This window comes from Sinocyclocheilus grahami, unplaced genomic scaffold (genome assembly GCF_001515645.1).
Source record: "Sinocyclocheilus grahami isolate Dianchi unplaced genomic scaffold, SAMN03320097.WGS_v1.1 scaffold770.1, whole genome shotgun sequence".
Classification (NCBI taxonomy): domain Eukaryota; kingdom Metazoa; phylum Chordata; class Actinopteri; order Cypriniformes; family Cyprinidae; genus Sinocyclocheilus; species Sinocyclocheilus grahami.
Window position 1 is genome coordinate 416,663 of NW_015505949.1, and position 26,599 is coordinate 443,261.

A 26,599-nucleotide genomic window follows, 5' to 3' on the forward strand; every position below is an offset into this window, starting at 1 on the left:
ATTATAATGACTTATACTGTCTTTTTATGCGTTGCGTTGCATCGCGCCGCATAAACATAAAACCAATGACAAATGACAAACAACAAACGCTACACTACACTGCTCAAAACTCGCGTTTGAATCATCAGTGGCAAATTCTTTAAATATAAAAAACCTACTTACAGTCTGTGAGTCAGAACAGCCGGCATTGTAGTCTACTCTTCCAGGATCAGGAAGCAGTCCTCCATAAAATATGCTGCACACATCTGAATATTTGGGTTGAACTTTCTGGAACAGTGCGGTAAATACAACTTAACCATTGATTCTAGTCGTGTCCTCTTTTGGAAGGCCAAACAAAGTAGTTTCGCTTTCACAACGAAACACACAGCGTCACACGGCGGGCTTGAGTGAGCGGAGGCCTAAAGTGAGCGGAGGCCGACGGATTCGACGAAGGAGCGGCCGGTGGGCTTGCGGCAACCACATGTGACGACCCCGGGCTAGACTCTGCTTCGTCCACAGTGAAAGCCAATCCGGCGATCCACAGCGATGTATTTCCTCAGCGACCAGCACGGATCAGCTCTAGGCATGACGAAGCGGATATCGTCCTCTTTTGGAAGACCAAACAAAGTAGTTGAAAAATTAAAATCGCATCATATGACCCCTTAAAAAAATAAAGTTAAACAGTAATATTGTGAAATATTATTAAAATGTAATTAGAACTGTTTTCTATTTGAATATATGTTAAAGTTACTCCAATCTTCAAGGTCACACAATCCTTCAGAAATTATTCTAATAATTGAGCACTAAAAATTGTCTCAAGGATCATGTATTGTAATACTGTTTTATAATATATATATATATATATATATATATATATATATAAACTTTTGAAGAACAGTAGCTCAGTGATGTGGTGACACGACGCAAGCGCAAGCAGGTTTAAAAGACGAACCTGAGGACATTTTCTTTCCTGATCCCTTGGATAATCGCTTGGCCCTCACGGCGAGTAATGGATTAGCCATGTGTGCACTTATATTTGTTTTAATATGTGAACCTGGACCACAAAACCAGTCTTAAGGTGCTGGGGTATATTTTTAGCAATAGCCAACAAAACATTGTATGGGTCAAAATTATAGATTTTTCTTTTATGCCAAAAATCATTAGGATATTAAGTAAAGATTATGTTCCATGAAGATATTTTGTACATTTCCTACTGTAAATATATTAAAACTTAATTTTTGATTAGTAATATGCATTGCTAAGAACTTAATTTGGACAACTTTAAAGGCAATTTTCTCAATATTTAGATTTTTTTGCGCACTCAGATTCCAGATTTTCAAATAGATGTATCTCGGCTAAATATTGTCATATCCTAACAAACCATACATCAATGGAAAGCTTATTTATTCAGCTTTCAGACGATGTATGCATCTCATTTTTGAAAAATGTACACTTAAAGGATTAGTTCACCCAAAAATTAAAATTAACCCATAAATTGCTCTCCCTCAAGTCATCCTAGGTGTATATGACTTTCTTCTTTCAGACGAATCCAGTCGGAGTTATATTAAAAATGGTATTTGATCTTTCAAACTGTTTAATGCCACTCAGCGGGTGTTGCATGCATCAGTCCAAAAGAAGTTAAATAAAAACCGCCCATCCATAAAAAAAGAAGTGTCTCACACGGCTCCGCGTCTTGCTAGACGCATATTGGAAAACACAGTACAATCACGCCATGCTAATGTAATGGAACGACTAAAAGTATCAAACTTCCATAAGCAACCAATGCCCATAGAGAAGTTAACAACAACCCGGTCACACCCGGCCTGGTTAATCGTTCCAGAGTACTCCTATATCTTCGACACCCAGGGGTTGAGAGCTAACAGGTGAACTAATGCCAGAGAGCTTGAGCGTGATACGGCCAAGGGCTCTGCCAGATCTGTTTACGCAGTGCATGTCACTTCAAACCTTGCGAATGTGGACGGCGAGGCCCCGCCGGCCGCCTCACATATATCTGCAATGGACACACCACTGGACCATGCCCAAGACGAGGCGATGCCTCTAGTCAAGTGGGCCCGTACTCCAATGGGGCATTGAAGGCCCAAAGAAGAGTACGCTAGTGAGATGGAGTCTACTATCCATCTAGAGAGTATTTGCTTCGTAATCGGAAGCCCTTTGGTGCGGTTACCGAAGCTGACAAAGAGTTGTTCTGACCACCTATAGGGGGCGGAACGCTCAATATAGATTCTCAGAGCTCTGACAGGGCAGAGCAGAGATAGCTCTCTGTCCTCTTCAGTTGGAGGAAGCGCGGAGAGCTTAATGGCCTGTGCTCTGAACGGAGTGGAGAGCGTCTTAGGCATGTAACCGTTACTGTCATTAGGCCCGAATTCCAGGCATCTGCAGGTCTCCTATTAACTTTACTGATGCCAGTGCTAGAAGCAGAGCAGTCTTCAGCGATAGCGACCAAATGTTGGCAGACTGTAGCGGTGCGAAAGCGTGGCCCTTCAGGGCCCTCAGCACAGTGGGCAGATCCCATGAATGGACGGTAGGGGGACGAGGCGGATTCAGCCTCCTGGCACCCCTTAGGAAGGCATAGAGGCGTCTCGTAGACGGGGCTCTTGCCTCCGAAATAATTGTTTTTAAGACTCGCGCTGGGAGGCTCAAAGGCTCCCATCGAGCGGCCAGAGGTGCAGGGCCCATAGTTCGGGCCGAGGATGCCATATTGTCCCATTCGCTTGAGAGAGGAGATCCTGTCTCAGCGGAACAGGCCAAGGGGCCGCAATCAATAGCTGAGTTAGCTCTGATAGCCACAGCTGGTTCATCCAAAGGGGGGCCACCAGGAGAACCTTGTGTTTTTGTTCCCTTACTCGCCTGATTACCTGTGGGATCAGAGCGATCGGGGGAAAAGCATAAAGAAGGAGGTTGGGCCAATCGTGGGCCAACGCGTCCCTGGTCTTTGAGAAATAAATTGGGCAGTGAGAGTTGTCTTCTGAGGCGAAGAGGTCCACCTCGGCCTCACCGAAGATCTCCCAGATCCTCTGAACCGTCTGTGAATGGAGTGTCCACTCCCCTGAGGGGACATTGCTCCTTGATAGCATGTCCGCTCCTTGGTTCAATTTGCCCAGTATATGCGCTACTCTCAGCGAACGCAGGTCGAGTTGAGCCCATTCTAAGAAGCGCTCTACAAGAGTGAAGAGATGCTTCGAGGAGAGGCCTCCCTGGCAATTTATGTAGGACACCACAGACATGTTGTCCGATCATATTAATACATGGTGCCCCTTTAGGACTGGCAGGAAGAACTGACAGGCTCGACATACTGCTAGCATTTCCAGAACCAGTCTCCTGAGTGAATTCGCGCAAGGATCTGTTTCAGCATAGTCATCCTGAACGACCTCATGAGGGCGTGATTCAGGTGTCTGAGATCGAGGATGGGCAGGAGGCCACCATCCTTTTTGGGGACGAGGACGTAGCGGCTGTGGAAGCCTGACTCGCTCTGAGCTGGGGGAACAGTTTCTATGGCTCTTTGCTCTAAGCTGAGGTGGGAACAACGCAGCTGAATCGCGGGGTATTCGAGCAAATTGCAGTGAATAACCTCGTTTTATTATCTCCAACACCCAGATTGGCACTACAGGGATGGCCCAACAGGCCTCAGCTCGTGTGCCAAGGGGTTGGATTAAATTGAGAGGCTGGTCGCCGTATGGGGACCCCACACTCAGAAGAGGAAATTTGCTTTCCCTGAAAATGCTTTAAAAAAATGCTTCGCTAGACTTAATACTCTCACAGCAGAGCAGTCAGCCCCTGTGCGCGCAGTCTCAGCATAGGCGTGGCCCAGACGCGTTCAATTTGAAGCTGTCAGTGATAATCATTAGTGACAGCATTCTCTTTTAATCCACCTAAAAAGATCAAACCACTCGTTAGAAGAGGAGTTTTGATGATCTTTATGTGTTAACACTCTGACAGATCAAAAATGCTGCTTCGCATTCTCTCAAATCCACTCGTAGCGGATGAGGGGAGAAGCGGGGCCGTCTTCATTGAAGAAGTCGAGCCGCGAGCAAAGCAGAGCAAGACATGAACTCTCGTTGTAAGAGTGGTCTGTCTCAGCAGCGCAGCCTCAGCGTGGGCGTGGCCCAGGTGAGAGGTGCGTTCAAATACAAAGCTGTCAGCGATATTGAATAATTGGTGACAGCATTCTGCTCCAAACCGCCCAGGAGGATTGAGCCGCTCGACAATGAGGGGCGCCGATCCCCACGTGTAAACACACTGGCAGATCAAAGAACTGCGTGGAGAGTGATGCATGCGGGGGCTTTGACGGCATTAAATCACTCAAGCCTGATCGTTCATACCCGTGAGTTTGTCATTTCTACCTCTGAGTAACTGGGAGGAGAGAAACACAAGCGCAGGGGAGGCGGGGCTCAGCGACGCACACACAAATGCGAAGCTGCCAGCATTTTGCTTTGATCTGCCCAGGAGGATTAAGATGCTCGTGAACGAGGAGCACTGATTCTCACGTGTAACACACTGGCAGATCAAGCATGCCTGATCGCTCAACCCGCAAGCTCGCCGTTGCTTCCTCCGAGGTAACTGAGAGCAGGGAGGCAGGGCCACCTTCCGCGAACGAACTGGGGCAGACTGCTTTCGTGGTATGAGCGCAGTCATAGTGACACACACAATTCAAAGCTGCCAGTGGCAGGATCTGCTCCGTTCTACTTGGGAGGATAGAGCCGCTCGATGTGAAGAGGGACACTGATCCTTACGTGCAAGACACGGATCGAAGCGCAGCGGGGAGAGCGAGTACGCAGGCTCTGTGTCGGTGTGAGATCGCTCAGACCCTGTTGCTTAGTTCCTAGGCTTCGCTGTTTCTCTCTCCGAGGCTTGCTGAGAGAGGAGAAACGGGAGAGCGGGGCTGCCTTCAGTGAAAGGCGGTCCGCGAGTGGAGAAGAGCGAGACTCATGCTCTGAATGAGCATTCTGTCTTAGTAAGCACGCAGTTCACTGCCCTTCTGCGGCGGATCCGAGTGCAACGGGGAGATAGAGCACGCAGGCACAGTGCCGGCATGAGATCAGTCAACCCGGTTGCTTATTCCCTGACTCCGCTGTTTCCCTCTCCGAGGCTCGCTGAGAGAGGAGAAACGGGAGAGCGGGGCTGCCTTCAGTGAAGGTGGTCTGCGAGTGGAGAAGGGCGAGACTCATGCTTTCAACGAGAGCATTCTGTCTCAGTGAGCGAGCAGTCTCTGTGTGGGAGCTGCCCAGACAGGTGACAGCACTCACTGCTCTTCTGCATCGTGCAAGATTCCCTGCATGAGCCACACTCGCAGCGTGACATTTGCAACAACTTCGCTAGAATTTGCTCTTTTAGGGCTTACCTGCTAGAAATAAGCTCTTTCAGTATCGCCGGATGGCGGCAGGGGAACAGGACTGGAACTGCTGCGATGCTGAGGCGCGAAGAGAGCCGGTCAGCTGAGCAGGGAGGTCTCAATCAAGCTGCGAGGCGAGCAGGCTTTCAGGATCAGCGATGAGCGTAGAGTCGTCGCTGAAATCTGAGAATCCGGTGGCGAACGCCTGCTTATGTAGCCAGATGCCCTGCCCATTCTGGCGGGCTTTGGCAGGCTTGGCGGGCTTCGTCGCCATAGGCTCGTGCTCCGCTTCACTGCCGCTGCCGAGCCATTGGTTCGTTTTTTAATACACTGCACGAACCAATGGCCATGCAGTTTCACTGCATGAATGAAAAAAGGCTTCAGTTCAGGAGAAAAAGGCTTTTTCCCATATGCGTCTAGCAAGACGCAGCACGAGTGTAGAATCGAAAGGGAACTTTGCTTCCTTTGCTCCAGTTAACAAACATTGGTTTTCACGAGACTCAGCGTGCACAACGCTGAACTCATACGTCATCAACCCGGAGCTGCTTCCGTGTACAACTGTTGGCGCAAGCTACATTAAAGTGATTGTTACGTTTTGAATATGATTACATTTTTCTTACAAAAACGCATTGATTTGCTACAGGAGGCCTTTGTTCACTCCCCGGAGCCGTGTGAGACACTTCTTTTTTTATTTTTTTATTTTATTTATGGACACTTTTTATTTAACTTCTTTTGGACTGATGCATTCAACACCCGCTGAGTGGCATTAAACAGCTTGAAAGATCAAAGACAATTTTTTATATAACTCTGACTGGATTCGTCTGAAAGAAGAAAGTCATATACACCTAGGATGACTTGAGGGTGAGTAATTTATGGGCTAATTTTCATTTTTGGGTGAACTAACCCTTTAAGACTGGTTTTGTGGTCCAGTGTTACATTTTAGTAATATTTTTATTTATAATTTGTTTTGCAAATAAAATTCTTTATTAGTATTTTTTATTAAAAATACTGATTCTTATTATACTGTCTGAGCATATTTATTTTAGTGAAATCAATTAGGCTCTTCTCATTCCCTTTTTCTTTTTAGTTGAGCATAGCTATTCAGTGTTTTCTGTGTTTTTGAAGCCTCTTCATTGTACAGTTTGTCCATTTTTACATTTTGTTTAGCCTTTGACATACAGTAAACCTTTCAGATGACTAAATAATTACTATAAATGCACAACTAATCCTTACAGCTCATGTTGATTGGGTGACCATTCTCACTGAATCAGACTTCTGATTGTGCAGTTCTTGTTTTTGTTACTATCCATTAAAAGATTGGCACATAATAACAGACATCTGTCATGAATCAAACTACAGTGCAGCTTGCGAGTATATCTCAATAAAAAGACATAGTCCTTCCATTATTTTGCAGTACACTGTCTTTTTTTTAAACATATTACATTTAATTCAGCCTGGTAACTCTCATTTCACAGTGTATATAATTTATGATATTTTGACCATGGCACTGGAGATTCAGTAGAAATATGCTCTTTGCAGCCAGATGGTCTAGTTAGGGCAAGACGAGCCAAAGATAACAGGCCCACGCTATTGAGTCAAACCTTGACCCCTTGGGTTAATAATGTCCATTACTAGGATGACAAAAAATAAATAAAAGCAAACAAACAGGTACGTTTTTCCTAGAACTTAAGGCTGGGTATTTCAAGACTACATTTTTATTGTTGTGGCTACAGTATACGGACAGCTCAGTATGTGTTTCTAGGGATCATTGTGAGGCTTAATCTTCTCTGATTCGTTGTATATTTCCTGTTTCATGTAGCTCTTAAGACTTACATGGACACCTAAGGAAGCATGACCCAAACATAATGACACTTTACAAATGTGTGTCCTTGTAGAGAGGGAAATAATACCGGACTACCAGCGAAGCATAAGAATTGATAATAGTCAACAAGTCATTTGGAAATGGAGAGTTGGCCCTGGGTCATTTTTTTCAAAAAGTCTCAGTGGACAGGTAATAGCTGGTGTGATGGTTTTCATTGCCTTATATTTGCCTGGAAATCTACACTGAGTCAATGCATGCCAACCACAATGATGTGCAATTATGAGATTGATTGCTTGGACTCTGAATTGTTTATTTCACCACTGTGGAGAAAAAGAGAACTTAAATAAGGTGGCACTCTTGTAAGTTATAATGACAGTGATCTCTCGTGTGTTTTTTTTTTCAGTCCTCCTCTGAAATGTTTTTAACAGCATCAGTGGGATTATAGTTTGGTAAAACTGATGACTCTGTAATTTGCTGTGTATGCTTGGATGGCCTCCGTCCTCCTTTTTTACAGTAGACAATGAGTTCATGGTACACGCAGTGCAGATCTTCAACTGAATGCTTATACATTAAAACTTTGATCTTTTTTTTTCTCTTTGTTCTGCATATTGCTGTATTCTATTTCCTGGCAAAGACAACTCCTGTTGCACTTAAAACGTATGAGATAAAAAAGATTGTAATGAAATTGTCCATTTTGCATCATCTTTTCTGGCATGGATAACAATATGAACAATACATTTCAGAGTGCAGAGGTAATAGCTTCTGAGTAATTATGTTTGAAGTAATGATTCAGCTCTAAATTGACTAATCAATTTCCATAGAACAGTATAAAAATGGTATTAAAGATATTGCTGGACATTAGTCACATCTTAAAGTTGATTAGTGCATAGGTGATGATTACTAAGGTTTAAAAATGGTTCCTAGTAAATTAATCCAAATGACTCTCTTGAGACTCTTTATGTAATTCTAGTGTAATTCAAAAGAGAGTGCCAAAGGCTAAATAACAGATTTATAGTGATTTGCTTTGAGCTGTGTAGAACTTCTAAATCCTGGGTGTTACGTTACTGAATAATATATGTGCAGATGTCATGACAGCTGGATGTGTACAACATCTGCCAGTGGTCATTTTGAGATCTCATTAGAATATGAGATCTACTGTATATGATCACACATTAATATCTCTCATGTTCTGAGACAGAAGCAAACCAATTAGAAGTAATACAGTTGTGTGTGCTAATCTCGACAGGGAGTGGAAAGGTTTTTATTTCATTAATTGATCTATTAACTCTCAGTTTAGAGAGACAAACAAACTGCAAATTCCAATTATGCAGTCAGCCAATCCAAAAATAAGTAGCAAACAAAAAGGCTCAAAGAGCCATTAAAGAAATCCAAATTTTTCAGTAATTACCATCACCAGTAACATTTCTATGAATGACAGTGTTTCAGTCCTGGGTGATATTTCACTTGAAATTGTTGTTTCAATTGAATGCTAATTAAATTTCATCAAGATTGCAGATGAATCATACAGAATAAAGTAAAACAGTTATGTCAAATTAGCTATTGACCTCCTTAAGTATGGTGTGGATGGTAGTAGCATTTAATCGTATGAGCTGGACAACTGAATATTTTGCCAAATAAAACTGGTCTTCTTGTTAAACATGATAAACTGATGTTGTGCTTTTTCCCTCTGCAGGTTCTGTTATTTGTGACAAGAGATTAGCGGGCCTCCTCCTCCTTCAAGCCTCCTCCCTCCTGCTGTTCAGTTCTGGGGAAAGGATGTGCCCCTATAGCTGTCGTTGCGATGGAAAGATTGTCCATTGTGAGTCAGCTAGCCTCCAGGAGGTCCCTGAAAATATTTCAGTTAGTTGTCAAGGTCTGTCCCTGCGCTACAATGACCTGCACACAATGCTCCCTTACCAGTTTGCCCATCTTAACCAGTTACTGTGGCTGTACCTGGACCACAATCAAATCATGTTTGTGGATAGTCGTGCTTTTCAAGGGGTGCGGCGATTGAAGGAATTGATCTTGAGCTCCAATAGGATTTCACAGCTCCATAATGTCACTTTTCACGGAGTACCTAACCTACGCAGTCTCGATCTCTCCTACAACAAGTTGCAGGAGCTGCAGCCAGGCCAGTTTTTTGGTCTTCGAAAACTGCAGAATCTGCACTTGCGCTCCAACGGGCTGATGTCAATTCCTGTTCGGGCATTTCTAGAGTGCAGAAGCTTGGAGTTTCTAGACTTGGGTTATAATCGGCTTCGGGTTCTGACTCGTACGGCATTCCTGGGTTTGTCTCGACTTATGGAACTCCACCTGGAGCATAATCAGTTTTCACGAATCAATTTCTTTCTTTTTCCTCGCCTTGCTAACCTTCGTGCCCTGTATCTACAATGGAACCGTATTCGAGCTATCAACCAAGGCCTTCCGTGGAGCTGGTATACCTTGCAAAAGCTTGATATCTCTGGCAATGAGATACAAGTTCTAGATCCTGTAGTATTTCAATGCCTTCCCAATCTTCAGGTTCTCAACTTAGAGTCTAACAAACTGGCCAATGTGTCTCAGGAGGTTGTGGCTGCCTGGATCTCCCTAACAGCCATTAGCCTTGCAGGCAACATGTGGGATTGTGGACCAGGCATTTGTCCTCTTGTTGTCTGGCTCAAGAATTTTAGAGGCACCAAGGACACTAGTATAATCTGCAGCAGTCCTAAGCATCTTCAAGGGGAGAAGGTCATGGAGGCTTCAAAGAGCTACATTGACTGTGATGATTATGAAATTACTGCTCAATCACCTTTGTATCTGCAGACCTTTGATCCAAATTTTGATCTTACCCCTGAACCAACAATGGCTCCTACAACACCGCCTCCACCCCTGCCTTCACCTGCCTCTGAGGCGCCTTTTCCGCCTCCCCATCCTCGACCGCCTCAACGTCCCACCTTCCACAGCCGTGAAAACCCAGATCCCAGAGACTCCCATCAATGGACACCCTCATCATCCGACAGCTTAGGAGTGACACCAGCTCCTGAGCAAGACAATGTGTCATTTCACAAGGTGGTGATGGGTGGGGTGGCACTGTTCCTCTCAGTGTCCCTTGTCTTGTCGGTAATTTATGTCTCCTGGAAACGTTACCCCGGTGCCACCCGACTGCTGCAGGAGAGTTCAGTGGGCCGAAAGCGGAGGAAAAAGAGTCAGGAGCCAGAACAGAACCTGAGCTCCCAGCTCCAGGAGTATTACATGAGCTACAATCCTGCAGCCACGCCAGAAGCCTTGGAGGTGCTGGGTAATGGGACAGGTACCTGCACCTGCACCATATCCAGCTCCCGGGAATGTGAGGTATGACATGTGAAAGCAGCCTAAAATCAAATCAGATCAAACTAAATGAACGACTCAGGAAATAGAGGTAAACTCTCCATTGTGCATGCTGCAAATATTCATCAGAGCAAAGGTAAGCACCCTTGACTCCTTGACTTGAAATGACTCATGAAAGGGATTGTCTCACTTACTTTCCTTGACTCCACTTTTTTAATTGATAGACATATTGTCTCAGTATGCATCTGTATGGGCATTTTTGACTGATACCAATAATTATTTAAAATTTGAAGCTGATAATCGGTATATTGGCTGATATTAGATAACAGTTGACATCTTGTGTGATTGATTGCAACACTTACCTTAAAAGTCTAGTCATCTACATGCTCATATGGATACCAAACATCATATTAAATATATCTGCATTTTTTACTTATCAGACTGATAATGTTAACATCATCAGTCAGTCACATTTATTGAGTGATATCAGTATGACCACAAAAACATTGTGCATCCCTATTGTTGTCATAAAATGTTAACTCTAAACCAGGAGTCAATGGTTTCTTTACCAAAAAGCACTGCCCTGCTGCACACATCTTGGTTTTGGCCTTGTTATTTCATTCGTGAAAGGCTTATTCATTTTGTTTGACTGAATGATTATGATTAGTATGCTTTGTGTTTGGGACACTGATATTCACTTGAGATGTAAAAGGGTTTCCGAAAACCTCTGATTTGATTATTATTATTATTATTACTTTCAGAAAGTCAAATCCCTGCCCGTTGCATTAGGAATGGGTTTGCATCATTTCGCTTCTGAGAGTAAAGCAGAAAGAACTTTTTTAAAAAGACAAAAAATGATCTATCGATAATTAAAATTGCAGTGCGGGCAATGATATATTGATTGTCACAACCCATTAGAACATGCAAAATGGCTCCTTCTTTACTTTCTAATGTCATGTGTTTAAAAGCATCTTTCTCTCTATCGGTCTAAATCCATAATTGTTTTTTATTCAGGTCTTTTGACAGATTTTACTTAACTTACTTGGACCGTACTTAAGACTAAGAAGTCCTCGGCCAAAAAGTCCTGACGCCACTGGCCCAGGACTCATGAGGGCAGTCCCCTCTGGGGTGCAGCGGGTTACACCGCATTACACGGTGTCCGTCTCGCCTCAGTGCCCTCAGGAGATCGGTCTGCTAACCCTGCCTGTGCTGGGAGCTCCTTGTCGCCGCGTAACGCGACGGACGCGTCCCTCACCGGTTGGGGAGCGGTCATGAGTGGCCACCCTGCCCACGGTCTGTGGAGTGGTCGCCATCTCACGTGGCACATCAACTGCCTGGAGATGCGGGCCATGCTTCATGCACTTCCTCCCAGACCTAAGAGGTCACCATGTGTTGGTGCGCACCGACAACACAGCGGAGCGTTCATAGCAGTCTTGAGCGTAAAGTGAAGATGCTGCTTTTAACAGTCGTGCAAAATCCCATGATGTGAATCTACTTCAGTTCAGCCAGGAATAGTCTGTAAAAATCTGTAAAATCATTATGTGCACAGAGCATGTCTGAACAGAAAGGTTTATTTGCACTTAAAAGAGAAGCTGTATTTGGCAAGCAAACCAAAATGCTCAACTGGAAGTAATCTACTTGTTTAAATTTAGCTAATGGAAGTAACTAAACATCAGTGAATAAGAAAAGCTATTAAACTCTGTAAATGTTTAGTTTGAGCAATGAAATCGCTGAGTTGAATTAATGAGAAAATGAACATACATAATAGGACAAACAATAAGATGTGCTAATACAATGCCACACAATTCAAGTTTCCTTTTGGCTGATGCTTCAGATTTTTTTGTTCCAAGTTTCAGTGTGTTATTCTAGAGATTCTAAGTAAAACACCACCTCCATAACAAAGTGGGTGGTTACATGGCAGATTCATTTGCACCTTGTCAATGCACTTGGTGTTACCCCAAGAAGATCTTGTTTTGAATTGTGAGAAAGCAAGAGAACTCTTTATTGATCCCATAAAGGAAATTCAGGTATTGCAGCAGCTAGACTTCTTTAAAAAACATTTTCAGCTGAGAGAAAGTTTCACACCTTCATGGCAGCATGGAAGAAGGAGCTCCATGATATGGATGCTTTTCATTATTTCCAAAAGTCTGAACAGCATTGCCTTCAGCCACCACCTGCAGGGGAATGAGGTTTGGTCTTGGACTGAGGTACCTTTCTTGATTAAGCTAGAGCCCTGTAGCACCTCCTGCCTAGGTGCTGCAGCCCCTTCTTATACAGGGAGTTTGTTTTTGCTACCCACTCCAGGTTATTGAATGGGTGGACCACATGTAGGCCTATACCACCCCAGTGTTGTCACCATTTACAATGACAGGTGTGAATCAAGTTCTTTTCCTCCTGAAGTCTCCTTACCATTCCTTAGTCGAAGTCTTAGAAGAAGATTTTGAATAGAGGCAATGGATACCCATAGAGCTATTCACATTGAATGTGAACTTTCACCCACTGACAAACAGATATATATATTTTTTTGATTGTCTGTGTTTTTTTCCTTGTCCAGCATTACAAGGCCATTAAGATCCAGAGGCAGTGCAGATACACATATCACAGCATACTTTGTGATTGGCGAGTTATTTGTACAAATATTCACATTCACAATTTAGCCTCAATATTTTTGTCTGTATTCTAAACACATTTCTACATTTACATTCTTAACATTCTTCAACATTTTCATAAAATATATTTCAGTCAGTGTTTATCCGGTCTCAGAATGAGGCAGAGGTGGTAACATCCTGATCATGTGCACACATGCACTTGTACCATGCCTTCAGCTGGCTGGAGCAAACACTTTTTTTTACAAACAACATATTTTAGGTGTTCTAATAATTAGATGATTGAAGAAAATAACAGTAATCAAGTTAAAGCATATTCTACAAAAAGCTAACCTGTTGAACATTAAATACAATATAACAGCAATATATATCCACTCCTCATAGTCCAATGCCTCCTGGCCCACATTGCTTTGGTCCCAAATGTATCCATTTATTATTAAGAGTCTTTCTACAAAATAAAAGAAAACTACTTCTTATGACCTTACATGAATTATTTAGCCAAAATGCATGAAATACGTATAATCACAGCAGAGTAACAGGTGCATTAGAGCTAACATTAGCATCATGATACAGGAGACAATATAAGATTAATACTACACTTTTACTCTAAACTCACTTTAAACCACCATTGAGTGTTTGTAATATCTTCCAGTTGCGATCTAATGCACAAATCACATTCAAATCATTACTACCATAATCATGTGTTTATTAGCTTTATGTCTCACATGCAGAAACACTTCTCTGGGTTTGTTATGTATGGAAAAGAATGTGAAAGTTCGTCATTGAAAGAGACAGGGCAGTTTATGAACACATAATATGAGTGACATAACAGCGATCACGCAAGAGAAAGCATAGGCAGACAACGCTGGAAGCTGCTAATGCTCATCAGGTCACACAATTCAGTGGAAAATTAATAGAAATTATGATTATGTCCAAAGAAATATGAAGCGTGTACAGATATCAGTATTTCTCCAAATGTGCACACTTTTGGATTAAAATCCCTAATGGATGCTGTTTAGTATAGCTTGCATGTGACTGCCTGCCTCAGTTGTGTCGAAAGCTACAGGTAGCCACTTCGTAATTCTCTATGCAGGAAAAACCCTGTATTTTATTCAATAAAAACAAGGGCTGTCAGAAGTTTTTTCAGTCTTTAAAATATCACACTACAACTGGTCACCAGTTTGCTTTTACAACATTGTTGTTTTTATACTTAAACTCTTTTAAACTATTCCAACTCAAATTTAGTAGTAAATTCATGTTATGTCATGTCTTGGGAGTGAGTCCACCAATATCATTCTGTGAGTTCATATCGTTGTTGATTTTTTTCACCTAGCATGAAACTAGAAAGAACATGAAATACAAAAGTCTGCAATATTACATACCATTATCTTTAAAGGAAAGGAAAGGACGTGGCGTGTGGCCAAGTATGGTGTCCCATACTTGGAATTTGTGCTCTGCATTTTAACCCATCCAAGTGCACACACACAGCAGTGAGTAGTGAACAAACACATGCACACACACACCGTGAACACACACCCGGAGCTTTGGGCAGCCAATTTGGGGGACCAGTTGGGGGTGCGGTGCCTTGCTGAAGGATCTCACCTCAGTCGTGGTATTGAGGGTGGAGGCTGGCTATTTACTCCCTCACCTATCAATCCCTGCCAGACCTAAGACTCGAATCTGCGACCTTCGGGCTACAAGTCCGACTCTCTATCGATCACGACACTAATCTTATACTTAATCTCTTTTTTACCCATGTTTTTGCTGCTTACTTTCAATTGTTTTTGGTTTTTATTATTATTATAATTTTTTATTTTTTTTTTACATATGTCTGATTACAGAGCAGCTAAGAGGTGTGTAATAGAAAATCTTGCTCCTTTGAAACATTTACAAATTTACAAGAAAAAAAAAACTATTTTTACCAATCAATATATATAAAAAAACAATTTAAATATAACAGCATCATTTACTAGACCTTTCAGGTCCTTAGTCTCAGTAGAACCTTTGTTTTTGTTGTTGTACTGGTTCCTGGCGATGTTTAATAATACAAGAACAAGCATCCATTCTGCTTATGCGAGCACAGTGTTGCTGTGGCGTCTGCGACCTTCGGGTTACAAGTCCGACTCTCTATCGATCACGACACTAATCTTATACTTAATCTCTTTTTTACCCATGTTTTTGCTGCTTACTTTCAATTGTTTTTGGTTTTTATTATTATTATAATTTTTTTTTTTTTTTTTACATATGTCTGATTACAGAGCAGCTAAGAGGTGTGTAATAGAAAATCTTGCTCCTTTGAAACATTTACAAAGAACTGAGAAAAAAAAAACTATTTTTACCAATCAATATATATAAAAAAACAATTTAAATATAACAGCATCATTTACTAGACCTTTCAGGTCCTTAGTCTCAGTAGAACCTTTGTTTTTGTTGTTGTACTGGTTCCTGGCGATGTTTAATAATACAAGAACAAGCATCCATTCTGCTTATGCGAGCACAGTGTTGCTGTGGCGGGTTCAGAGCTTTTCATTTCAGGCCATGCACAGTGGAGGCTGTCCCTGTGGATGCTAGTAAGACACGTTGATTATGAGTAGTACCCGTGTATCACAGTGTGCTGAAGCTTTTGGTCTGTAATAGAATCTGCAGTGGTGAGGAGGAAGGGGAGAAGGAATGAAAGCCCAGGCAGCTCTTTGGACTTGAATGAGCTTATTCATCTGCTCCTTTCCCACAGAATGCATTAGTAAGATTCAGACACATTGGCTCTGAATTTTCAGTACATGAAAATAAAATCACAGTGTGACTGGTAACATGCTTCAAATATATCTGGAATAAATGTAAAGTATAGAGTACAGTCAGCTGCTCTTTAGGCTCCTGCATGATTAAAAAGACTGAAATAATATTTTATTGTGAAACATACTCCACAACTGTGAACATGTATTATTAGTATTATTATTAGTAGTAGTAGTAATATAATTTATTTATTTGTTTTTTTTTTGTACAGTTTGCTTTAATTTTTTCAGTGCTGCATTTGTGTTACCTTTATACATTTACCAAACACTTTTAACCAAATTGACGTAGAGTAGAGGAATATACACAGTTTGTAATTGTTTGAGCAAACAATACTCATAGTATATAACACCTGGTTTAATGAGAGCAGTTTCAAACAATCAATTTATTTTCTGATTTAACAATTATTCACCCACCCTGTTTCATCAGTACTTAAGATGAAAATTGTAAAGATACTTTGACATATATTGTCTAATTGACATATATTTTTATTTTATTTTATGTAAAGCACTTTGAATTACCATTGTGTATGAAATGTGCTATACAAATAAACTTGCCTTGCCTTGCCTAAAATACTAGTTGATGATACTAGGGTTTTAGGTGGTGTACTGAACCCACTGTGCTTCAATATCTATTGTTTGTTTAAATTCCGTTCTTGGCAGACTGTCAGCCCAATAACATGCAAGGACGCTGACATATTTTCCTCGCTCAAACTCATGGACTACTGAATAGATTCCGCCAGACTTTAACACATGAACAAAAGATGTAGCTAAATCAGTAATTAGCACGATTCCTTACGAAAACATGGCCCTGGTGTGATATATAGACATTCTGAAATTTCTGATCATCTTTAACTCTCGAAAACCCACTATAGCAAAATCGCCGCTCTTGTTTTAAAGCGATAATACTTTAGTATTATCATTACAGTAGCTGATACTCTGAACTGCATTCCAGGAACAGTTTAAAAACACACAAGTTGCACAACAAGGTCACTGTGACACAATTGCTAATACTTTTATAACATAATTTGGTTATTTGAACTGTAATATGTTTAGTGATTCAGGATATTTCTTCTTACATTTTACTCAAAATTCAGCAAAAAGTGTAGCAAAAATAAAATGCAACAGTGGGCCAATATCTTTTCAAATCACCAGATAGTTGAGCCTGTTCAGATTTTTATTTTTTGTCATAAAAAGAAAATAATTTCTTTATGAAGCTTTAAATAAATTCTGAGAGATTGAACTCTTTAGGCCAGAGCAACAATGCCTTCCTAAATCAGGTGAAAGCAATTATTATGTGTAGATTAATTTAAAGCAAAATAAATATTTTCAAATTTCAACCTCCTAGCTTGTTCGTGACCCTTTTTAATCTTAAATGACCAATGTTGCAATTTTGTAGTACTTTCCTAAAAATATGCTTAGAAATCATGATTTTTGTTCTCAGTGGCTTCCAAAAAACCTGTTTAAGGTAATAAAAAGGTATCATCAATACTAGTACTTGGGTCTGTGCAGATTACTGATGGATTGAATGACATGATTGGATTTTCTGCAACATCCCTACAATTTTTGGAGACAGTAGTGTCATACTGTATCATTCATCTCTCTACTGTAAGCCAGTTTTTTTTTAACATCATATGAACCAGTTACAGCACATGCCCATTGATTCTCATCAGACTAAAACGTCCATTAAATACTTAATGCATCTAGATGTCAAAGAGGGCATCATTATGAATGTTATGAAATTTATGATTCACATTTGTTATATTTTTAAAAGCTGCTCTTTTAAGAGCAGTTTTCCTTCATACCTCCCCAAATTAACCATTAATGTATCAATCAATCATCTGTGGAGAGTACACTGTTCTTTTAAGGCACTTGAGACAGTAACAGCATGTGAAGAAAGAGTAAAAGTGAACAGTTCGAAGAAAGGGTAAAAGTTAATAGTTCAAAGGTAATGAGAAGTAGAACATGTCTTTCAAATTTCAGTTTCTCCTTTTACCCTCAAACAGGCGTCTCTTCAAAAATAAATACAAAACTAGGCCACATGGTCAGACAGGTGAAAGAAATGATTATGTGTATTGTAGGATGAGTTTAACAAATTAAGCAAAATGTAAAGACTTTTCCACTTCTGGTGAACCAAGCGTGAAAGTCTTAACTCAAATCATCTAGTTTGTTTGTTGTAAATGACTCTAGGCTTGCCTCAAATGGACATTTTATTGTACGTTTTATTAAAAGCCCCAGCTGGAACCATGTACAGTCCTCAGGCGAAGACAAAGGGGAAGCCTGATTTTTTTCTTCTTCTTCTTCTTCTTCTTCTTGGTAGAGATTTAAATTAAATGTGAGACAGCAGCTATTTAAGAGAGAGAGAGAGAGAGATAAATGTTTTTTTAAAGACTTTGGTCAGGTTTAGCATGAGAATCCAACTCTTTAGCAGTGTAAATAATTCAGAATGCATGAAATAGCATTAGACATCCCCTTTAAACTCTTTCAAAAACGGCATTCAAGTTTTCATTTGATGAGTGCACATACACTTTAACCCCATCATGCCAAACTAACGTGCATTGCAGCTTTGTTGATATAGTGGAGCCTTAGTGTTTGGCTCATACAGTCAAGATTCAAGAGTTTTATTGTCATATATACAGAAAACACTCTGTTACACTACACAATGAAATTCTTACTCTTGAGAATCCTCTAGCAGCCTGGCCATGAATGTGAGGACAAAAACCACAAATACTTAATACAAAAGTTACACAATTACAAAAGCATTAGTACAGTATGTGCATATATAAGTGTGAATCTACAGTGTAGACATACAGTATAAACAGTGTATGTAAACATGCAAACATACAGTACAGTATATATACATTATATATTATAAAGCATATATATTTATATATATTACATTATACTATATATATTGCAGTATATATAGGTGTTATGTAATGTAAACGTAAGCATATAGTATATACAGTATTTATAAAGTGTATGTAAGTGTACAGTATATACATACATATGAAGTGTTTAGTGCAATGTAAACATGGTGAATATGCCTGTTGAGGTAGGTTGGAGATTGATAGCCTGAGGGTAAAGCTTGATGTTCTGGCTTTGACACTCCAGTAGCGTCTGCCTGATGGTAGGAGTGTGAGAAGTCTGTGCTGTGGGTGACTAATGTATTTGATGATACTGATGGCTCTCTTGACGATTCTGGTCTCGGAAAGGCTGGCCAGTGATAACTTGAGCTGATCTCACTATACCCACTGTAGGGCCTTACGATCCTGTACTGTGCAGCAGCTGAACCATACCGTGATGGAGCTGGTGATGGACACTCTCGATCGCACACCTGTAGAAGTTGCTGAGGATTTGTCTTGACATGCCAAATTTCCTCAGCCTCTTCAAAAAGTGCAGACGTTGATGTGATTTCTTGACCAGCTCTGTAATATTTTGAGACCAAGTAAGATCATCAATGATGTGAACACCCAGGAATCTGAAACTGCTCACTCTCTCCACCTCTGTCCCACCAATGCACAGTGCTGAGTGCTGCTCCTTCTTCCTCCTTAGATCATCTCCTTAGTTTTGTTGACATTCAGGGAGAGATTGTTATCCTGACACCATGTCACTAAGTCAGGCACTTCCCTCCTGTATGCTGCCTTGTCAGTCGTCACCTCCCGTTATCAGTCCAATGACTGTTGTATCATCAGCGAATTTGATGATTCTGGTGTTGTTCTGGGTCGTGGGTAAAGAGTGGAGTTCCTGTGTTTATGATTATGGTTTTGGATGAGTGATTCCTAATTCTGACTATCTGTGGTCTGCCTGATAGAAAGTTCTGAATCCAGCTGCAGAGGGTGGGTGGCACACCAAGGGTATAAAGCTTGTTGGTGAGCGTTGAAGGAACCTCTGTGTTGAATGCTGAGCTATAATCTGTAAACAGCATTTGAACATGGCCGTCCTTGTTTTCCATGTGTGTGAGGGCAGTGTGCTTTGTGGTGTTGATAGTAGGGTTGGGTATCGTTTGGGTTTTTTCCGATACCGGTGCCAAATCGATACTTTAAAAATGTTTCCGGTGCCTAAACGGTGCCTGAACCGATACTTATTAAATAATAGAGAATGCTAGTGTTAGAGACGCTTTTTTCTTTATAAATAAAACAAGTAGTTACAATAGAAATAGAATAGAGAGTGCAAATGTTAGAGGATCAAATTGTTTTATTAAAAAATACAAGCAGATAAAATTAGAAGTAGCATTAGAATAGAGAGTGCTAGAGTTAGAGGGTCGTTCTCATTCTCATTAGCCTGATTAATGCCTGGTGTTTCTTTGTTGAGAACCTGAAAGCGTGCACAGAATTAATTTAATTCATCAGGTGTGAAGTGGCTGTCAATGTTCTCACACCTGCATTTGCTCTGATAGTCTGTGATATTCTGTAATCCCTGCCACATGAGGGGGTTGTCAGCAGTGTAGTGACACTCAGAAGATAAAATAATCTTAGCGCCACATCTTTCTTATTAAATACAGGAAACATATTTAATTATTGAGTTCTTTTTATCTTCTGTTTGCGCATTTCCTAGCAAACTTTCGTTTGGATTGGTCAGTGAAATCTGACGATAGTCGCTACAGAATTATTGTTATCTCGGTTCCTGGTTTTTAAATTATCCAGCAGCCTGAATAATGCCTGGTGTTTCTTTGTTGAGAACCTGAAAGCGTGCACAGAATTAATTTAATTCATCAGGTGTGAAGTGGCTGTCAATGTTCTCACACCTGCATTTGCTCTGATAGTCTGTGATATTCTGTAATCCCTGCCACATGAGGGGTTGTCAGCAGTGTAGTGACACTCAGAAGATAAAATAATCTTAGCGCCACATCTTTCTTATTAAATACAGGAAACATATTTAATTATTGAGTTCTTTTTATCTTCTGTTTGCGCATTTCCTAGCAAACTTTCGTTTGGATTGGTTAGTGAAATCTGACGATAGTCGCTACAGAATTATTGTTATCTCGGTTCCTGGTTTTTAAATTATCCAGCCTCCAACCATGAGTCAACAGACTAATGAATGTGTGAGGATGGAATACAGAGAAATAAAAGATCTGTAGTCTCTGTGGACTTGGGTTTACTTTAGTGCAATTGAAATTGTCTGGAGTGGTTGCTCTACCATGTAAAAGTCTCAGTAGGGCTTCAAAGGTCAAAGACTGTTATTCCTCAGCTTTTGTCTTGAGTACCGGGTACAGATCAGCTGATCTGTACATCATTCTCATGGCAAAGATTCAGTTAAAAAAAAAAATACGTCCCATTGTATGACACCTCAAACAAGAACCTTTGAACTGTACATATTCCATGGTCCATATTCCTAAATTCAGTCAATACATTTTATTTTATTTTATTTTATTTGAAAGTCAGAGAAGATGTTCAGTATTATTTAGATGTGGAATATTATTTATTCAAATACCAATGCATAATTTAAAGGATAAATTAATAGCTTTATATTTTAATTACATATTTCAAATAACTAAACCTAAACAAAAGTATTAAATTGACATTTGATGGAATTTATAGTTAATTCTGTCATTTTAAAAATATTGATTATTAGTCATATTTCTTAGAGATACTTTTCATCAACTTCTTTCTCAAGTCTTTGTATTGTTTTTTTATTTAATAAATTTTTTATTTAATTGTATATTTATTGTGTTTTATTTATTTAATATTTTATTTTTTTATTTTTTTAAGTCAGAAAAAGTTGAGACTGGGAAGAGTGTAATGCTGTTATTTAATAATGTGCAATAACACAAACCAATTTAAAATGTGAATTTTTATAGCTTCCTATTTTAGTTACTAATTTCATATAGCTTAACAAAAAGAATGGAATTTATAGTTAGTTCTTTAGTTGAAAAAAAGAGAGTCATATTTCATAGAGCTACCTTTCATCTTTCATCTTTCACAAATCTTTGAATTACTGATAAGCAGTGAAAAGATGGTTGAAGATATGTTTTTTTTTATTGCCTGTGGGCACACAAATGCATGTTTCATATATGGAGGCTGCAGTCCAGTGAAATGAAACAATCCACATTTTCTCTCTCTACCTCTTTTTCATATTGTGCCACAAGGTACAGAAGTATTTTTATGAAACAGTTTTTTTTTTTTTTAGACTCTTCTCACACTGAATATGATTTGAACACTGTTGAAATGACTAATGGGAAATAATCCACACTCTTTCCGTGGCTCTATGACATTTGTCTTTTGGGGTTCATTACTATATACTGTAAACATGTATTTGTGTGTCGTTCAACTGTGTTGTAGTTTAATTGGATTTTTGGGTGGTTTTCGATGTTTGTCTGAAAGGTCTACTGTACATTTTGAAAGTCTGATTTTATGCCTTTTATTCTCTTTTATACATGCAGCAAAGTATTGCTTTTGATTAGGTCTCCAATCAATCGAATCAAGTTTATTTACTCAGAGATACAATATAATACTGTTCCCAATGTTTTAACACATATTGGATGTTAATGCAAGATGTGTAGAAGAGCACACTAGTCTATATGTTATCTTGAAAATAGGGTAATCCTGTATCAGTATAAAATAAAATCTTCCCATAGTGTAACTGACCAAGTAAATAGCATTTGACTAGGAAACCATGACAAGAAAAAAGCATTTGATGGAAACCATGACACATACTGCAACCTCACTATTGTTAGTGGAATAAAATGTGTCCAGTTGTCATCATAATAACCCTCTCTACTGAATTTCAATATTGCATTTCTTGAGATTAGGAAAGAAAGATTGGCGATATCCATCTTGTGGTGAATAATGGTGTCTGGGCACTCAGATGTGGCTCAGCAGTAATGAGCTCAATAATGCAAAAATAAATAAACACAGCCCCAGGGTTTAAAACAGACTGCCGCTGTCCTTGGATCAGAGAAATTCGAGGGCGGAAATGCCCTGTGTAATGTGATTTGTCATAGATGGTGAATGAGTCTAAGGGCACCAGAGCAGAATGAACACTGAACTTCCTCTTATAAGACACACTAGGGCTGTGAGTGATCTACTGAACATTCATGATAGATTCACGGTCATTTTGTTGGTCATACTGTAATGTAGTTTGTAGATTGGGAAGAAGGAGGCGGGAACCGGCGAACATTCAAAGAAACTTTAATAATAAAATAAACACAAAATAGCAACGCAACGAGGTGAATTCAGTGTCACAAATAAACTGAAATATGCTTGCAGACCACAAGGTGAACAGACAGGGAAAACACGAAACAGAACTTCCCCTGGCCAGCAGGCCCCCCCCCTCAGCCAAGAGTCCAAACCTGCGAGGGGGGGGGCGAGAGCCACTGTTCACACGTCACCAACCAGCAGCCACAAGGGGGTGGGGCAGGGACCTTTCCAGAGGATCACTGCAGACACACACACCGTGTGACCCCACAGACCCCAACGAGCTGGCCAGAGACAATACATCTGGCAACCTAAATACTGCAGAGACCTTGAGGACATCAAAGGAACTGATCCTGCAGTCTCACCAGCAGTTTAAACAAGCCATCATAAAGGAATTCTCAGACCCAGAGTCTGAACAGGGACTGATCGCTGCTGATTCTGAACTTCACAACTCAGAATCCAAAGCGGGCACCAGAAGCCACCCAGCATTGCCACAATGCAAAACCCTTCTACAGAAAGCCCCTAGCCAGAAGAGGACAGAGCCATCACCATGGCAACAGACCCAGGTTCCAGACCAACCACTGGGAAAAGGCGTCCTCATCCTGCAAACACCACTGTCGTCACTCCTCCTTTGTATCCTTCCGGAGCTCCTCCGTGAGACTCGAGACCGGTGAGACCAAAGTTCCTAATCTTGAGAAATGCAATATTGAAATTCAGTAGAGAGGGTTATTATGATAACAACTGGACACATTTTATTCCACTAACAATAGTTTTATATATGCTTCTTGTGCAGCAGTATGTCTTAAATACTTACAGCACCGTATCAGCGTATATGTATTGGCAGTAGCAAGTTCCTGTATTTGCTTTGCTTTGCAGCAGCAATAATCTACAACAACAGCAATAACCAACAGCAGCAGCAATTCAGCAGCAGTGTTGACATGATTGAACTAAAGTAAACTAAAACTATTAAAAGTAATTTTCAGTAATTGAAATAATATAGAAATAAATTATATTTAAAATAATAAAATATAATATTAGGCTAAAATATTAGACTTTAAAATTAAAATGAGAAATGTTGGCTTAGCAAGTTGAAGCACTAAAATTACACACATATAAATATATATCTTTAATATATATCTTTAATTAAAATGTTTTAGTACTAATATATGTAAGTAAATATTGCTTTTTTTTTACTATGTATTTTATTTCTTTATATTGAACCATATACATTTAATAAAACTGTGTCTTATTTATTAACTACATTTTTAATGTGTTTTACTTCTTGCATTAAACATTTTGAATGTAACTGGCTGAACTTGACTTTTTGGTTCAAATGATATGCTTATTCACCTTTTTAAGTTTTAGTATTGAAGTATTGAAATATCATCAAAAAAAAAAGTGTAGTTATTTTGACAAGTCATATACATAAAAACCTACACATCTATTTGAAAATCCCCCCAAATCAACACATGAACACACATCCAGGCATCACGAAAGAGACTCAAAGGCATCCGTTCAACAAAAGCTAAACTCACGGGAAGGTTGGAGCACTTTTCAAAGGCAACCTTTTCTCCTCCGTCTGAAACTTCTCTCATTTGCTCACTCTTCCATGTTTGCGATATGCTAAAAGAAAAGCAGGAGACCCTGTGCACAGCAGATGACCTCCTGTTGTTTGGAAGACACAATGGGATAATTGGAGCCTTGGGCTGGAAACTAGTAGAGAAACAGTCTGACATATGTCTCACTTCATACTACTGACACAATACAAGCTAATTACATATTTCTGCTCCTAATTAAACCTCAGTAATAGTTCTGCCCACGGGGAAGTGAGGTTGATTTTACTTTCCTAAATAAAGACTAAATGCAGTCTAGGTAATCACCTTGGCCTATAAAGTGGAAGTCTAAGTGATCATCCATTATTTAACTTGGCTTTAAACCATGTGTGTTGTGCTGCCATGTGATAATTGGAGGTGCTGAGGGTTCAGCCAGGCAAAACTTATTAGCACACTAATTAGTTAAGTCAGCTTTACCACCGGGGGTTTCTGTGCAACTCTTTGTTGGAATTTCCAGCCATGCTCTTCTCCGTGTTAAATATCTTTCACCTTGTCTGATTTATCACATCTTTGCTGTGACGTTCTTGATTGGTGGCTGGTCTGTTGTCAGTAATGACAGGACTGTGCTGTTTACCCTGTCATTGTGTCTGTCACTGCTGTCATAACAGGAAATATGTTTCCAATCACATGCTACCATAATGCTGTTATTATTTCTGCAGTGTGAAGCATGTATACTATGCATTAGGGCTGTAAGGAACAACTATTTTAATTGATTCATCTGTTGATTGTGTCTTTGATTAACTGAACGATTATATATTCCATATTGATGTCTGTATCATTTATGCTCTATTGCTATTGTGTGCAAAAATAGTAAATAATACAAAAATTATATAAAAAGAAATGTATTGGATTGGAAGTGTCAGTTGATGAATTTACAGTTTAATGACAACAGTGATTCATTCACTTCATTCTTTTGCTTGCTGTTACTAATTAAAATACTCACAACGTAAGAATATAACTTTAAAATTGGGTTTTTGTCAGAGAAATGTGCATAGTGCAAATAACTTAATAATTGCTGATAAAATTTGTTGATTATTATCATTATGGATTATGCTGAACTTGCAAAGTAGCTGCTAAACTCAAAGGTTGCCAATCAAATGCTGATTTCAGCAGATTTCAGCTGATTTCCTTGTGTCTCAGCACAAGGAAATAAACGTCATCTCTTATGCTATGTCTGTTTTTAGCATTCTGGAGTGTGCATCTGCTCCCTGCATTTGTTTTGAGTGTCTTGTTAGGATTCTGCATTTCTTACATTACAGGGCCCTTTAGTCAAATTTTTTAATAGGAGCATTTGATGTTTTTAACTGATTAAAATTTAAAGTTCTTTTTAAAAAAATGTCACCGGGTTGTGTGTTGATTAAAGTGTCAGAATACAAATTAAATGACATAATCTGCAAATTACTTAAAGTAATTGCATAGATAGATAGATAGATAGATAGGTAGCCTACAGTCCACAACAATGCATTTTGCAGTCTGTCTGTGGTAGATTTGACATTTCCAGGTGTTTGCAAATCCACTCACTAACTAACAAATATGTAAGAACGTTCCCCTTCAGGAACTCGAGCTGCATCGAGATTTGCTTTGGGAACGCCCTTGCGTGACCGCATTCTGAAGCACGTGTCAAATCCGTCCAATGGAGCAGCGAGACGTCACGAGCAGGGTGACGTAAGCACCAGAAAGCATAAAAGCGCATCCGGCCGGGCGCCACCCAGCTTCTGCTCTTCAGTAGCGCTCTGTGTATGTGTCTGTCTATTTACTGTTGTCTGTCCGCACAAGCACTCATATACAGTATATAAAACAATGAGAAAGTCTATGCGAGTGAACAGCATTACAAACGCTGTGTTTCTCCCTGCCCACGATATCTGGCAGCAGGGGATACACACGATTTGTGTGTCGTTTGTTTAGGAGCGAGGCATGCACGGTCAGCTTTCGAGCAGCTGATTGTCATCACTGCGAGCTCTCGCTGCATATGCTCCGCTCTCGCCTGGCTGCGTTTGATGA

General features: G+C 40.1%; 1 protein-coding gene across 1 annotated transcript in view; it reads left to right on the plus strand.

Moving 5' to 3' along the window:
• The window catches only part of LOC107561403 (leucine-rich repeat transmembrane neuronal protein 4-like), a 44,700-nt gene that overhangs the window by 10,947 nt on the left and 7,154 nt on the right, over nucleotides 1-26,599 (plus strand). Inside the window, exon 2 of the mRNA XM_016245847.1 lies at nucleotides 8,845-10,481. Within this exon, the coding sequence (XP_016101333.1) occupies nucleotides 8,845-10,481 (1,637 nt within the window). The remainder of the gene's footprint in view (nucleotides 1-8,844; nucleotides 10,482-26,599) is intronic.